Genomic DNA, 17,713 nt, shown 5'->3' on the forward strand with positions numbered 1-17,713 from the left:
ACAGAGTTATCGTTACCATCTTTCTAAATTCCATATATATGCGTTAGTATACTGTATTGGTGTTTGTCCTTCTGGCTTACTTCACTCTGTATAATAGGCTCCAGTTTCATCCACCTCATTAGAACTGATTCAAATGTATTCTTTTAGGCATATTCTTTACCACTGAGCCGCCAGAGAAGCCCAGGTGGAAAGTGAGGGAGTATCAGTTCATTTTCTTTTTTTATAAACAACCATTTCTAAGCACGTGTTTGTGTTTGTTTTCATTTTAAGAATGAACTCTATCATTTTAGTAGCTAAAGCCTTTTCAGCCTATTTTTCCAAAGAAAATATTGAAATCTGAAAAAAAATACATTTAAAAAAATGGTCTGCTACAAAACCTGCTTAAGATAGCTGTGTGACTTTTTTTCCTAATATCTTTCAATAGACACTGGAAGGATTTAAGTGTAAAAACTAAATGGAACAATTCACTCTAAAAAGAGTTCAACTTAACATTCGTTTTTATGATAAAAGTTATTTCAGCAGCGGAATCCTATCGTCAAATGAAACGTAGCACAGACTGTGCTGTGCTAAATTGCTTCAGTCCTGTCCGACTCTGTGACGCTATGGACTGTAGCCTGCCAGGTTCCTCTGTCCATGGGATTCCCCAGGCAAAAACACTGGAAGGGGTTTCTATTCCCTTCTCCAGGGAATCTTCCCAACCCAGGGATCAAACCTGCATCTCTTAGGTCTCCTGCATGGGCAGTGGGCTAACGCCACAGGGGAAGCCCCATAACACAGGATACCAGTATATACAACATAAAAAGAGAGTGACTCCAGTTGAAGTGTGATGGCATGACACCAATAGCAACCCCCTGTTCCTCCTTGCCCTGTTGTGGTTTTAAAGAAATTGAATAGAGCTCCTAAGAGATTGTGACTACCCATGTTCTAGATTAAGGATATTTTCATTAGCCTTCTTTGCTTGGAACTAGTTTCTTCTCTTGAAACAGATCTGAAATTTGCTATAACTTAGGTAATTGCACTCTTGTCAAATAACGTCGTTGCTCCTCTTAACCTTCGATAATGTATAATTAAAAATCTTGGTATAATACTCTGTGTATGTAAGGGTTTCTGTCTGTGCAGTCCTCTATAATCATCATCATAAAAATGTTAGTAATATGTGCCAGAACTGTACTCCACCCCACAGAACACTTGTTTGAAGGAACAAGTAGCTTTGTTAGAATACCTGCTAATATTATAAGCTTCATTTCAGAGTAGAACACTTCCATTATAAAAGAAATAAATAGGCTTTTGATCTATGTCTCCTACGAGAAATCAATGAAAAAAGCAAAAAATTAGATAAATGATGCTCAGTAGAGGGTGATTTCATGTCTACACTAGATAGAATACACACATTTTAGTTGGCACAGTACAGAGAATGGAGTAGAAAGAGGATGATTTTTGAGAGGGAAGTCTTACTGAAGAAGAAAAAAAAATAACAAGAGAATTTTCTTTCCAGTAAGAATTTTTGCCCAGAGAGGTATTCCCGAATGAACTAATCTCTAAAACTAGTACTGGGACAGAACTGTGTTAAGTAATCATTTTTAGAAGATGGAGACCAAACACCAGTGCAGAATTCAAGAAATTGTCATTTCTTACTGGTGCCTTGTAAATTGTGAGGGTTAATATTGGCAGTGACATGGTGAAGAGCAACTGAGAAGTTGTTGGAACCATCTTGTTCATCTGCTGTGTCCATATGAAATGTTAATCAAGTGAAGGGAAATAAAATACATTCATTCCCTTTGTTTCATTCAACAAAATACTTCCTGGGGTGGGTGCCAGTGAAACAAGATACAGGTCCATTTTCAAGTAGCTTGTAGTCATAAAGGGAAGGTAAGGAATGGGGGAGTGATAGGTAATGGTCATGAAGTTTTATGAGTTTAGGATACTGAAACGTGGGTCAAGGGAGTGTGGGAGCAAGACCAGGGACATCTAACCCAGGTTTGAAGTGAAGTCAGGGCAGGCTTCCTGGAAGAAGTGATATAAAGGACAGGATAAGTATAAGCCAGATAGGAGAAGAGGGTGAAATGTAATCTTCCAAAGTGAGGAAACCAAGAAAAGAGTCATGTGCTCCAGGAACGGCAGAGTTGAATTTTGTTGAGGAAGATGTGTGACAAAATTGTGCAGATTGTGTCTGGCATGAGGGAATCTGGCCAAGAGTGCAGATGGAGACTGAATTCAAGTCTGCTTTCAGTAACTACCCAGAGGGAGACACTTTTCTAATTTATGCCAAAGCAGTATGGTTTAGCACAGCTCTGTGTGGGGGAAACAAAAAGGATTCTACTAAGAGGATGAAGAAAAGCAAGAACTGGCTTATGAAAAGCTTTATGAGCCATGTTAAGAAGTTTGACACAGAAATAAATAGATTTTGCAAAATTGCTCCTATAAAGGCAACATTCAAAACAAACTATTACCATCACTGGATTTATTAAGCAAGACTATTATGATATCCCAGATGGAGCTGAGGAGGAACTGAGCTGGAACCTCAAATGTTTATCTGAAAGTCATATTAGGTGCGGCATTAATATCTGTAGTATTCCTTAGGTTGCCATAAGCTAAGAATTTGCTTTCTCGCACAGGCTGTACTTTGGTGAGAAGATTGGATTATACTTTGCTTGGCTGGGGTGGTATACTGGAATGCTGATTCCTGCAGCCATTGTTGGCTTGTGTGTGTTCTTCTATGGAATATTAACAATGAATGCAAGTCAAGTAAGGTAAGCTATTAACAGACTTACTAAATAGCTTGGCCTTCTGATTGGATCAAAACTTTATAATAATGCTGATTGAAAAATAAATGATTTTTTATTTACAATAAAATTTGTACTACAATTTGTTTTTATTTTTGCAGGGGGGAGGCACCATATAAAGGCCATTCCTATTTTTTATATGCAGATTATCTTGGATAAGTTCTAAGACTGTTTCTCTTTATGCCAAATTTCTCTTTCTAGTACATAACTAATAATAATTCAACAATGCAATAGACCATTCTATGTAATTTAAATTTGCATATAGTCTTTGGTAGTCTGAAATACTCTCTCAATATAGTAATTCAAATAATTATAATAGATACAATTCTTTAAACACTTAAGATATACAAAGACCTTCCAAGCACACTGTTTCATTTTATACAACTTTCACTACCAGCCTTGGAGATGAGTTTTCCTTTCAGCACCTGAGCGAATCTCACATAGCTCAAGATATCTGAACAAAATGTTGTTTATTGCTTAGTCATGTCCGACTCTTTTGTGATCCCATGGACTGTAGCCCACCAGGCTCCTTTCTCCATGGGACTTCTCAGGCAAGAATATTGGAGTGGGTTGCCATTTCCTCCTTCAGGGGCTCTTCCTTACCCAGGGATCGAACCTGAGTCTCCCAGTCTCCTGTATTGCAGGTGAATTTGTACCATGTAAATCCTATCCTAAGTGGTCTCCTGTCATGACAACATAAAGTTACTTTCTACTTTCTTTTTATTCTCTAAGGGAGTAGAATTTATAAAAGATTTTCGCATCAACTTAAAGTATCAAAATGGTAGTAAATAAGATTTTGAGAAATAACAAATGTTTATCAGAAGGATGGTTTTTCTGTTAAAGTTTAAATGACTCAACATTTGGATATAGAAACAATATAAAATTATTCAAGCTTCCCAGGTGGTGCAGTGGTGAAGAGTCTCCCTGCCAATGCAGGAGATGCAAGAGATGTGGGTTCAATTCTTGGATCAGGAAGATCCCAAGGAATAGGAAATGGCAACCCATTCCAGTATTCTTGCCTGGAAAATTCCATGGACAGAGGAGACTGGCAGGCTACAGTCCAGAGGGTCACAAAGAGTCAGACACAACTGAGTACTCAACACATACAATGATACTATTCAGCAGAAGTAAGAGTCACCTTGGCATTAAAAAATCCTCTTAATAGCGTGTTCTATTTACTGTGCCAAAGGGACTTCATCAAGTTCAACCTTGTATGATACAATTCAAAATATGATAAAGCATTTTTGCTCCCCTTAAAAGCTCAGTACTTTTTTCTCTTTTGGTTCATCTTTTAACCATGGCCATGCTACTGGGTGGTAATCATGACAGTTAATGGGACCATTAAATGCATTTCCTTGAATTTTCTTTGTATATTTGTGTACATGCACACATACACACGCGTACACACTGCATTATAAATAATGTAGATATATTTGCGTAACAATTTTGCCTAAAAACAAAATATTTTCATTGTTCCAGAGTTGAAGCCTATTCCATAACCAAATTCCTTGATTTGGTATCTCAGAATCCCCTTGTTCTTCAGGAAGGCCAAATGGTAATTAGCATGAAAACAAACACCTAATGTTCAAAAGCATTTCTTCTAGTAACAGTCTTTCTTCAGAGTTTTGCAAACTCAGCACCAGTCTAGAAGGCAGCATCCTCCTGGATAGACATGCACCCACTGAAGACAATCGTCCCCCTTTGGGTATTTCTTTATGTGCTGTTTTTGCATTTATTGCCTTTACTTTCAGTGTCAAACCCTATAAATCACTGCCAAAATTGATTTCAAGGAATTTACCCCCTCAGTTTTCTATTAGTAGTTTCACAGCTTCAGCTCTTAAGTTAAATCTTTAATCTATTTTGGGTTAATTTCTGTATATGGTGGAAGATAGAACTGTAGTTTCATTCTTTTGCATGTGGATCCTTTTCTTCTAACACCATTTGTTGAAGATACTGTCCTTTCCTCATTGAGTATGCTTGGCTTTTTGTCAAAAATTGGCCACATATACATGGGTTTATTTATGGTTTCTCTATTGTGTTCCATTGATCTATGTATCTGTCTTTATGCCAGTAATGTACTGTTATGATTATCATACCTTTATAATATTGTTATCAAAGGTGTGATGCCTCCAGCTTTGTTCTTTCTCAAGATTGCTTTGACTGTTCGGGATTTTTGTGGTTTCATAAAAATGTTAGGGTAGGTTTTTCTGTTTCTGCGAAATTACCATTGAATTTCTGATAGAGATTGCATTTAATCTGTAGATCTCTTCAGGTAGTATGGACATTAAACAATGTGAAAATTTCTAATTCAAGAGTACAGAATATCTTTCCATTTATTTGTATCTTCTTTAATTTCCTTTGCCAATGTCTCATAATTTTCAGTGTATAGAGCTTTCGCCTCCTTGGTTAAGTTTATTCCTAAATGTTTTCTTATTTTCGATGTAATTTTAAGTGGGATTTAAAAAAAAAATTTCTCTTATTGATAGTTTTTTGTTAGTATATATAAACACAACTGATATTTGTGTACTGATTTTATATCCTGCAAATTTATTGAATTCATGTTTTAGTTATAGTTTTTTGATAGAATGGGCTTCTCTGATGGCTCAGCTGGTAAAGAATCCGCCTGCAATGTGGGAGACCTGCGTTTGATCCCTGGGTTGGGAAGATCCCCTGGAGAAGGAAATGGCAACCTATTCCAGTATTCTGGCCTGGAGAATTCCATGGACTGTAAAGTCTATGGAGTTGCAAAGAGTCAGACATGACTGAGGGACTATCACTTCCCTTCACTTAGGGTTTTGGAGACATGGTCTTTTAAAATGAATTGACAAGAGCAGAAAATGATTTTTAGGCAGTTAGCTACTGTTCAAATTGATCCCATGGAGAACATATTCACAAAGTTTTCCCAAGTGATGTAGACTTCCTCCTCCACACTTTGAAGCTGAAAATGAACAAAAGGCAATGAAAGAAATAGATTTTCTGTTCCTATTGATTTATGTACCAATGAAGAAAATTAGACTCCTTTTGTATGAGATAAGTATTCTTTAACCTTTAGCACAAGGAGTGTTTTAAAAGACTCGCAAACTCTTTTCTTCTGTGCTTTATGGTATTATATTACTGCTACTTCTGTCACACTATAATTAAGACCCTGTCAGACTTACTGTTCTAAATCAAGGTAAGCATCACTGAATATCTTGACTTTCAAAATTTCACGGGACTGAATTTTTCCATTCAAGGTGTCAGACGTGGTTAAGTTGTAGGTGTTATCATGGCATGTGGGTGGAGGACATAGGACTTTTGAGTTGTTTTGTTTCAGTTTTATTTTAGTAAGCTCTTTCTTGTTTATTGCAAGGTAACAAAATGTTGAAAAGCTAAAGATTAGGTTGTATTTATTATGTTTCTACCAGTTGTGTTTATGTAAATTAAGGTCATATTTCTTAACTGCTCTGCAGTTAATTGTTTATGTGAAAATCATGTTCAGATTATTTCTTGTATGTGCATGTACAAGCATATATTTACATGTATATTGGTCTTACACAATCAAAGGTCATCAGATTTGTGTCAGGTAGAGCACATATTATAGGAGTATGAAAATGAACAAGCAGGAACACATGGTCCCTTCTTCTCAGGCTTTGGGTTTCAGGTCCAAGGCAAAGAGCAGAAACAGCTTTCTTGCCTCTTTGGCACTAGAACTCACCAAGAAATATCAGTACTGGCCAGGTTTTCAAAAGCTGTTGGACCAGGATTGAACCCCTGTCTTAAAGGACCTTTCAAACCCTCTCCTGACAACCTCCTTAGCAATAAGGGCTTCATAGGCTTATTAAGTGCCTATGATGTGCCAGGCACATTATCAATATTCCTGAAGTAGTATCCCACTTGGCTATTATCTCCAACTAGAGATGAAGAATTGATCCTCAGAGTGGTAGATGACTTGGGGGAAATATCTAGCAAGTTAAACCTATATCTAATTTTTAAATATTGCAATAAAAACACTTAAGTGGGGCTTCCCTGGTGGCTCTGGTGAAGAATCTGCCTGCCAGTGCAGGAGACAGGGGTTCAATCTCTGGTCCAGGAGGATCTCACATGCAGTGGAACAACTCAGCCCATGCATCGCAACTATTGAGCCTGTGCTCAGATCCCAGGAGCCACAACTACTGATCCCATATGCCATGACCACTGAAGCCCACACATCCTAGAGCCCACGCTCTGCAATGAGAAGCCTGCACACTGTAACTAAAGAGCAGCCCCTGCTCATTACAACTAGAGAAAAGCCCATGCAGCAAAGAAGACCCAGCACATCCAAAAATAAATAAATAAATAAATATATTTTTTAAAAGAACGCTTAAGTGCACAGGTTTCCCTGGTGGCTCAGACAGTGAAGAGTCTGCTTGCAATGCAGGAGATGTGGGTTTGATTTCTGGATTGGGAAGATCCCCTGGAGAAGGAAATGGCAACCCACTCCAGTATTCTTGCCTGGAGAATCCCATGGACAGAGGATCCTGGTGGGCTACAATCCATGGGGTTGCAAAGAGTTGGACACAACTGAGCGACTAACACACACACAAGTGCACACTGCAGTATTGTTAACTGTAGGCACAATGTTGGACAGCGTATCTCTAGAGTTTACCCATCCCACATAACTGGCACTTTATACTATTGAACAGCGGCTTTCCATTTCCGCTCCATTACTCCCTGGCAACCACAGTTCTACTCTGTATCTATGAGTGTGTTTTTTAAGATACCTAATATAAGTGAAATTACACAGTATTCATTATTCTGTGACTAGTTTATTTCACTTAACATAATGTCCTTCAAGTTCATTCATGTTGTTGCATATGGTAAACTATCCTTCTTTTTTTTAAGGCTAATATTCTGTTGTATGTCTATTCCACCTTTTTATCCATTCATCCATGAATGGATATTTGGATTATTTCCATACCTTGGCTAATGTGAATAATATTGAAGTGAACCATGAGGTGCAGGTATCTCTTTGAGACCTTGGTTTCAGTTCTTTTAGATATATACCCAGGAGTGGGATTAATGGATTAAATGGAAGTTCTATTTTTAATTTTTTGAGGAACCTTCGTATTGTTTTTCATAGTGGCAGCACCAATTTACAGTCCCACCAACAATATTCAAGTGTTCTAAATTTTCTACATCCTTGCCAACATGTGTTGTTTTTACTTTATTTTGTTTGTTTTGTTCGATAATAACAATCCTAACAGGTGTGGCTTAGCATCTTATCATTTACTTATTCCTTGACAATTATATATTATTCTAAAATCCATGTTTTAGTCATGTTTCCAAACTTCCTTCCTTTAAACCTACTTTCATATTATCAGATTTCCCCAAAATGGGCATCACCACACATCTTATTCTGTACTTTGCATGTTAACAGAATCACAGGAAGCATCAAGAGCCTGGAGCAGGTCCAGGCATTCACCCCCAAATGGACAAATTGCTCCCGCCTCCCTTATGGATAGAGGTGGTAATTATGATAAATTGGTGATAATTATTATTTCCTTTGAATTAGCTTTTGATGTGTATTTCTAACAGATAGAAGACAAAAGAAAGCCACATTTTAAGCAATGCTTTGTATCATGTTGTGCATAGTTGCTAGTTGCTCAGTTGTGTCTGACTGTCTATGGGATTCTCCAAACGAGAATACTGGAGTGGGTTGCCATGCCCTCCTCCAGGGGATCTTCCCAATCCAAGAATCAAACCCATGTCTCCCGCATTGCAGGTGGATTCTTTAACATCTGAGTCCCCAGGGAAGCCCAAGAATACTGGAGTGGGTAGCCTATCTCTTCTCCAGGGGATCTTCCGACCCAGGAATCTACCTGGGGTCTCCTGCATTGCAGGTGGATTCTTTACCTGCTGAGCTACCAGAGAAGCCAGGTGTATATTAGGAAGAAATTAAGAAACACTTTGGGCACTCTCTCTCCATCTAGTGGTTAAGTCAAAGAACGCTGTAATCATCTCAAATTCCATATTTTAGGCTAAAAAATGTTGCAAAACTTGTTTAGTGGGGGTTTTTGTGTGTGTGTGTTATCTGTCCAGTGGAACTTTGAGCAGCTTATGGAAAATGAGTTTGATAATTCTAGACATAAAAATAAGGCTCAGTCTGATGACTAGGATCCTAGACTGGATGCTTTGATACATCTGTGCTTTTGTCTGATTATTTGGAAGGTGGGAAAGATGATGTAATATAAACCAAATTTAATACCATTCTAGTGTGAGAGTTCAATATGGGGCACATTATACATTTTTAAACAACGAATTATGATAGCAAGCCTATTTTCATAGGAATTTTCTCCAAGAGGTGGGTTAATTCTTTTTTTTTATTACTACAAATTAGTAGTATTAGTAAGAGGAAGTATAATCATCTCTCTTTTTTTCTGAGCTTTAAAAATGTATATTTTACCTGCTTCCCCCTACTTCACATAGATATCATGATTACTAGCAATAAGATGTATGTGAAAGTGGGAGAATTATAGTTTATATAAGATTCGTCATACCATCATCATCATTAGTAAATTAGTTTTTGGTAGGAAAGTCCCCTGTAATATGAAATAAACGTATCCCTCTTTCAGATGAGTTGTAGTTGATGGAGAACTGGACCTAGAATCAGGAAAACCTAAACTCAGTTCCTTCAAGTATCTCTTGTAAGCTTATGACCTTGAACAAAGCTCTTAAACATCAGCTTCCTCTCAGCTGTGGAGAACATTACCACTGCAGGAGATTGCATTGAGGACTAAACTTAACGGACGTGAATCCATTTTTGGTTACTGTAAGGCGTTGCATTACAGTATAGTACTATTATTTACTAGTCATTTCCACTTTGTCTTGAGTTTGTACACATCCAGCATTTGAAATAGATATGCATTATTTTTTTTCACTTTGAGTTTATATATTTTGAAAACAGCAAAAGTTTTATTAACAGTTGTATTTCCAGGCATAGTTTTAAAAGCCTTTATATTACCTTCAACATTTCTAGAGCAGATTTACTTAAAGACAATTTATTAAGGGGATACCAAATGGGAAAGGGCCAGGTACGACAGATAAAGGCACAAAACATCTAATAACAGTTTCTGTGAACTCTCAGATTGTGAGTCTTTTGAGAAATTGTTATTGATGCCCTGCTCCTGTCATGATGTCATCTATAAAGTATGCTGAGATTTTTGAAAGATAGCAATAAACTCAAGAAGCAAATGTTACAAGGTTACATTCTATTGGAGGATATCGTATATTTCAGTAATCCGTAATGCACTGACTGACTGCAGTAGGGGTTGTGGAATTATGTGAATTATGGGTGCTACTCATTTTGGTGACTGTAAAGCAGTGAGAACCAGGGGAAAGGTCTACAGACTTGAAAAATCAGCATGCTGCTGCTGCTGCTAAGTCGCTTCAGCCGTGTCGACTCTGTGCCACCCCATAGACGGCAGCCCATCAGGCTCCCCCGTCCCTGGGATTCTCCAGGCAAGAACTCTGGAGTGGGGTGCCATTTCCTTCTCCAGTGCATGAAAGAGAAAAGTGAAAGTGAAGTCGCTCAGCCGTGTCCGACTCTTCGAGACCCCATGGACTGCAGCCTACCAGGCTCCTCCATCCATGGGATTTTCCAGGCAAGAGTACTGGAGAGGGTTGCCATTGCCTTCTCTGAAAAATCAGCATAGTTAGATGTGATTCCAGCTCAGCCACATCCAAGCCTGTGAGCTGGGTTAAAATATTCTTAGGTGTTCCTCCCAAGATTGTCCTACATGCCATGAAATCAGGTGGAAAAGTATCCTTGTAACAAGGCCCCACAAGTGCCTCCTGAGTATAAAATTGGCCTATTATCATGAAAATATCTTGGATCAGAGATTTATTAAAACAAAGAAGCAAACTCAGTATCACAAAAATTCTACAAATTTGGGTGGGAGTCATTCAAGTTCTTCCTCCCCTGTCCACCAGTATTTCCATTTCTTCTTTTCCTTCCCACCCTACTACTTCCCATAGGATTGGCCGTAGGGGCTAAGCAGCTTCCTGAGTGTGGAGGTTCATGCTTTCTTTTTCTTTGATTTCTTAAGCCAAGAAATTTGCAAGGCCACTGAAGTCTTCATGTGCCCTCTCTGTGATAAGAACTGCTCACTGCAGAGACTCAACGAAAGCTGTATCTACGCCAAGGTCAGTGTGGACCCTCACATTCCCCTCCCTGCCCTCTACTTTTCCTAGGAACGTAGGCAGTAAAAAGTCCTCTAGCAAACTGCTTTCTACCAAAGTTAAATGTTCCCAAGAGTTTCAACAAACAGTGTCATTGACAACTGAATAAAACATCACTCTGTGGCAGTTATAAAAAGGATGTATTTTATTAGAATATCTGTCTTCCTCTGTTTATATAAGTGGTTATTGCCATCACAGACATAAAACATCCACTTGGAATGATATCTAGATTATTTTTTTGGAGAAGATTATTTCTTCTTCAGTGGTAAAGTTTGTATCTTCCCATGAAGACTCATGAAGTCTAAATACTTCTAATTTGACAGAGAAAATGAAGTTTTCTTAACATACCTGAAGTTCTCAAATTTTTTCCTATTAGAATCACCTGAAGAGTTTTTTAAATTCCTGAAACCCAAGCCACATCCAAGAACAATTAAATTAGAATCTAGTTTTTGGAACCTAGGCATCAGCATAATTTAAAAACTCCCAGGTGATTTCAGAGTGCATACAAGTTTGAGAAAAGTGTACTTCAATTATATAATTATGAGTACTCATTTGTAAAATGGTTTTATTAAAGTATAGTTAATATGTAATAAAATGTACATATTTGAAGTATATAAATGAATGTATTTAAATACATATATATGCTTTTGTGAAACCACAGCCACAGTCAAGATAAAGTAACATATCCAAAGGTTTCCTCGTGATTTCTTGTAATCCCTGCCTCCCAAACCCCACCCCTGGGCTCAGGCAAACATTTTCTGCCGTTATAGATAAATTTGTATATTCCAGACTGTTATGTAAATAGAGTCATACAGTGTGTGAATTTTTTCTAGTTTCTTTCACCCAACATAATTATTTTGAGGTTAATCCTCAAAATAAATGTCATAACATTTATCAGCAAATCCTCTCTCTTTATTGCTGAGTATTAATAGTATTGCATGATATGGCTATATCAGAATTCAGTTATCCCATGATCTTCATAAGTAAGATGAATCTTAATAATTATTCATTCATATTAATAATCTGGGGGGAGGTTAAGTTGTTATAATTTTAAATAAAGGTGCTATAAACATTCATCTACAAATGTTTGTTTGGACAAGTATTGTTATTTCTCTTGGGTAAATGCCTAGAATAAAAATTACTAGATTTGATGATAGGTAGATTTTTATCCTTCTAAGACATTGCAGAACTTTTTTCCAGAATTTCTACACATTTTACATTTCTACCAGTGATGTATGAGAGTTCTAGTTTTCCATATACCCACTAGTTCTCATGATAGTCTTTTTCATTGTAACTGTTCTAATAGATCTTTAGAGAGAGCGCATTGTGATTTAGTTACTTGAAAATTATTTGATTCTTTCGGGTCTTGCTTTTAGGATTTGTGAGTTAGCCTCACATCAGTACTCTTTCTAGCACTAATTCTCCCCACAAATCTTTCTGTGCACTCTCCCCAGTGAAGTGTGAATACTGAGGATTTGCAGTCAGGCTAACAGGCCCTACCCCTGCCTGAATCTGAGCTCCTGAACCCGTTTCCTCTAATGCTTTCAGGGACTATGTCTGCAGCCAGTTTCCTCACGAGTGCTCTCTGTCTGGCTTGTCCTTCTGTGCACTCTTGTGACTCTTTCAGGCAACCATAATGCTCACCTCCATTGTTTCCCACCTCTTAGGAATCACTGCCCTTCATTGTCTCACATCCAGTCTTGAAATCTGTTGCATTATGTATTTTGGGAATTATTCGGTTATTTCCAGAATGTGGGTAAAGTCAGTCTCTGTTACTTCATCTTGTTCAGAAATGCTGTGCTAGGTCACTTCATTTGTGTCCAACTCTGTGGACTGTAGCCTACCAGGCTCCTCTGTCCATGGAATTTAATAGGCAAGAATACTGGAGTGGATTGCCACACCCTCCCCCAGGGGATCTTTCTGACCCAGGGATCAAAACCACGTCTCTTATGTCTCCTGCATTGGCAGGCATGTTCTTTACTGCTAGGGCCACCTAGGAAGCCCTGTTCAGAAGTAGAAGCTTGTGTATAATCACTTTTGACAAGGGTGAACATAAAAACAAAAGCCACTTAGGATCCTCCTAGGAGACCAAAACTTACTAAAATTAGCTTCTGAATTATTTTTCTTAAATGCATGTTATGGGGAAAATCTGTTTTGTTTATAATTTAATTTCTGAAGTGTGCTTAGTATTGAATTCTCTCAAATGTTCCCCAAAGATATCTTGTTTTGGGAAGCATTTTCTCGACACTTTTTATAAAAGCCAAGTATATTAGAGTCATTTGATGTATAGACACATGTCCCTCCCTTTGCCCATGCATTTCAAAGATACATGACAGCCTTAGGGACACCAACAAATCCAAACACTAAAGATAAGAATCATATGTGGCAGAGTGATAAAGTGAAGAAGCTGTCCAAGGAAATGCTAGATCTAGGGAGCTATTGTAATTATGTGGTATCTACATTCCTCTGTTACCCTGGAGAAAAGAGTATATGTAGGGGTAGGTATGACTGAGGAAGATCTCACTTAGTAACTATTATCAGGTAGGTGGAAATGTTAGCTTGCAGAGGAGAATATTGCCTTAAGGAACAATGCAAGAAATAAAACCCACCAGGGTGAAATCTTCATTATGTCTTGTATTTGATCCTCTGGTTAAGGTAAAATGTAGTTACTTGATTTACATTTTAAAAATCAGAACTACTCTTCCTTCATTGAATGGAAATAAACATTTTCTTTTAAAATCTGTTATATTTAAACACCTAGAGGTTACTAGATGGGCAGTGTCATAAATAAGAGAAGAAATTTTTAGCAAAGAAACAAGCCCACCAATCTAAAATCATCTAGTCACCTGATCACCTAGCCACCTCATCTGCTGCTGCTGCTGCTAAGTTGCTTCAGTCGTGTCCGACTCTGTGCGACCCAGCCACCTCATTTAGAAACTGGTAAATTCCTTATGGAATCACTGCTACTTGTGAAAAGTAGCAGGACATTAAATCTGCCATATTTTACATGTAATTATTGTGCATAAATAAATAAATAATGTGCACATTTAATCATTCCCTTAATAGTGTCAAGGGTGTGTTTCAGGAAAAATGTGGTCCCGTTATATAATAAAAATTATATCTAAGTACATTAACATTTTCTTTGGTGATTATTTTAAGTTTCGATACTTAAAAGTATGGGGTTGAGAAATATTTGCAATTAAGTCATTGCAGTGATATCTGCATATTCTTCAAAGCACAGGTGACCACAGGTGTCAATTTCCATTATGTTAGGATTTTTCATTAAAGGTAAAATCATTAGGTACAAGAGTCCTGCATTGTTTTTTCATATAGTTCTAAAAATGACTCAATTCTTATTTGAAGTTATGCTTATTTATAATAGTTATTAATATTCGGTGATTTTTTTTTACTGGTTCAGCAAACATTTATTCAATCCCTAAGGTACTGAGCCTCAGATTGTATACTAATATTGAGATTACAACAGAATCAGGACAGATCATGTTTCTTCTGAAGGAGGAAATGGCAACCCACTCCAGTATTCTTGCCTGAAGAATCCCATGGACAGAGGGGCCTGGCAGGCTATAGTCCATAGGATTGCAAGGAGTCAGGCATGACTAAAGTGACTTAACACACATGCATGAACATGTTTTCTTCTTTAAGAAATTTCATGGAAGAATCCTCAGAAGACTACATCAGAATCATTTAGAACTGTCGTTAAAAACAGATTCCTGGGCCCATGTTAGATTCAGAATCAGCTGGTCAAGGGCAAGGCTTAGAAACCTACATGTTAACAGATTCCTCAGGTGATTCTTATTTGTAGGCCCACATTTATAAAGTTATTGCACTAAACAAGTATTGAGTTGGGGTGAGGGTGAATACCTGCCTCTTGAGAGACCTATATGCAGGTCAGGAAGCAACAGTTAGAACTGGACATGGAACAACAGACTGGTTCCAAATAGGAAAAGGAGTACATCAAGGCTGTATATTGTCACCCTGTTTATTTAACTTATATGCAGAGTATATCATGAGAAACGCTGGGCTGGAAGAAGCACAAGCTGGAATCAAGATTGCCGGGAGAAATATCAATAACCTCAGATATGCAGATGACACCATCCTTATGGCAGAAAGTGAAGAGGAACTCAAAAGCCTCTTGATGAAAGTGAAAGAGGAGAGTAAAAAAGTTGGCTTAAAGCTCAACATTCAGAAAACTAAGATCATGGCATCTGGTCCCATTACTTCCTGGGAAATAGATGGGGAAACAGTGGAAACAGTGGAGAAGGCAATGGCACCCCACTCCAGTAGTCTTGCCTGGAAAATCCCATGGGTGGAGGAGGCTGGTAGGCTGCAGTCCATGGGGTCGCGAAGAGTTGGACACGACTGAGCGACTTCACTTTCACTTTTCACTTTCCTGCATTGGAGAAGGAAATGGCAACCCACTCCAGTGTTCTTGCCTGGAGAATCCCAGGGACGGGGGAGCCTGGTGGGCTGCCATCTATGGGGTCTCACAGAGTCGGACACGACTGAAGTGACTTAGCAGCAGCAGCAGCAGCAGTGGAAACAGTGTCAGACTTTATTTTTTGGGGCTCCAAAATCACTGCAGATGGTGACTATAGCCATGAAATTAAAAGACGCTTACTCCTTGGAAGGAAAGTTGTGACCAACCTAGATAGCATATTCAAAAGCAGAGATATTACTTTGCCAACAAAGGTCCGTCTAGCCAAGGCTATAGTTTTTCCAGTAGTCATGTATGAATGTGAGAGTTGGACTGTGAAGAAAGCTGAGTGCTGAAGAATTGATGCTTTTGAGGTGTGGTGTTGGAGAAGACTCTTGAGAGTCCCTAGGACTGCAAGGAGATCCAACCAGTCCATTCTAAAGATCAGTCCTGGGTGTTGTTTGGAAGGAATGATGCTAAAGCTGAAACTCCAGTACTTTGGCCACCTCATGCAAAGAGTTAACTCATTGGAAAAGACTCTGATGCTAGGAGGGATTGGGGGCAGGAGAAGGGGATGACAGAGGATGAGATGGCTGGATGGCGTTACCGACTCGATGGACATGAGTTTGAGTGAACTCCGGGAGTTGGTGATGGACAGGGAGGCCTGGCGTGCTGCATTTCATGGGTTTGCAGAGTCGGACACGACTGAGCAATTGAACTGAACTAAACTGAGGGTGAATACATGAAGCTTCCATGTTTGTTGTAGCCTGTGCCCAGGTCCAGTGGGCATGGATAGGTGTACAGATTTTGTGCTATTGAAGAATTAGGAACTGAGGAACTGAGAGAAGGCTAAACTTTGGTCTAAATTCCAACTCTCTGCCTCTCTTCCTTGTAATCACTTGGCCTGCAGGGTTGGATCTGTTCAAGAAGAGTCTTATTCTCCTTAGCCCACAGAATCTTGAATGGAATATATATAGCAGTTTCCAAAGCCTTAAGTTATTCTGAACCTATTGTTGACTTAAAAAAGTCACAACCTAAAAGTTGAGATTTATGTTTTTTTGGTGGGAGTTTTTAGGACTTTAAGCCCAGGAGACATCTCAAGTAACCCTAAGAGAACTGCTCCAAGTAGGTAGAGAGGAGTCAGGTTATATAGAAGTTTTCAACAAAGGGCAGGTGGTCTGAACATCAAAAGTATTTTTGTGAATTAAAGAAAACCAGATATCTCAAGTTAAGAAATTTAGCACTTTTCTATATACAGAAAGATGCTAGAGTCTGGGCTCACTGAAATCATTCCTTTCCTATGCATCTCAGCTGTCTGGAGCCAGTATTCTGCAATATTTCACATCCTGACATTTTCAGTTCTCATTGTAGGGAGTGGCTGCAGTCTAATGGCTGCCAGATGGTGCAGGTATTCTTTCTGCGTGCCCTGGAGGGCTGGAATCCTTGATGACTGTGACATCCTTATGTACTGATATGGCAGAAAATAGACCATTTCTCACCAAGAAACAATTTTAGAGAGAGCTATCTATCAACTACAGTAGAGGAGAAGAAACAGACTTTAAGCTTCCAACCTAATAAGAAATTTATTTCCATAAGCAGTCCTCACATTTATTGATTTTCAGCCACACTCAGCTCTCCAAGAGAAATCACATGTCAAAGAAAATGGAGAATTTGTGCTAAAACACAGCTTTGTTTTCTTAAAGAAGTTTGCTTCTGTCTTCTTAAATTATCCCTACTCACATGCATAATGTTAAATAAAATGCTTGTCCAGAGGTTCTCTATGCATAAAGGCATGCTATTAAAATAAAGTAATTCACTGCAAATATACATTTGTAGATTGGACAAGATTTTTTACTTTTCGCGTTTTTGGTGGGGTTTTTTTTTGGCTCTGTTATGCTGCTTTGGGATTTTTCTTGAGATTTCAACTGGAGTTTTCTTTTATAGAGCAACTGTTCTTTTCCTATTAGGCAGAAGGTCTCTCCCACCTTTATTCTCCTGCCAGTTGCTCACTTTCTAAGCTCGAGCCATTCACACTGTGCTTGACTCTTCATTTTTTGTCCCCTCCATTTTCATTTAGCAGCTCTTATATTAGGCCCCTTGTTGGTGGTGTTGTTCAGTTGGTAAGTCATGTCTGACTCTTTGGGACCCCATGGACTGTAGCCCTCCAGGCTCCTCTGTCCATGGATTTTCCAGGCAAGAATACTGGGGTGGGTTGCCATTTCCTTCTCCAGAGGATCATCCCAACTCAGGGATCAAACTCGAGTCTCCTGTATTGTCAGGTGGGTTCTTTACTACTGAACCA

The 17,713-nt window shown here is 38.5% G+C and overlaps 1 protein-coding gene across 1 annotated transcript in view; it reads left to right on the forward strand.

The window, feature by feature from the left end:
* Positions 1 to 17,713, forward strand: part of ANO3 (anoctamin 3) — a 453,610-nt gene that overhangs the window by 351,531 nt on the left and 84,366 nt on the right. The window contains exons 12-13 of the mRNA XM_010831780.1: positions 2,616 to 2,750; positions 10,847 to 10,943. Of these exons, the coding sequence (XP_010830082.1) occupies positions 2,616 to 2,750; positions 10,847 to 10,943 (232 nt within the window). The remainder of the gene's footprint in view (positions 1 to 2,615; positions 2,751 to 10,846; positions 10,944 to 17,713) is intronic.

This window comes from Bison bison, unplaced genomic scaffold, assembly GCF_000754665.1.
Source record: "Bison bison bison isolate TAMUID 2011002044 unplaced genomic scaffold, Bison_UMD1.0 scf7180017864531, whole genome shotgun sequence".
In the NCBI taxonomy this organism is placed as follows: domain Eukaryota; kingdom Metazoa; phylum Chordata; class Mammalia; order Artiodactyla; family Bovidae; genus Bison; species Bison bison.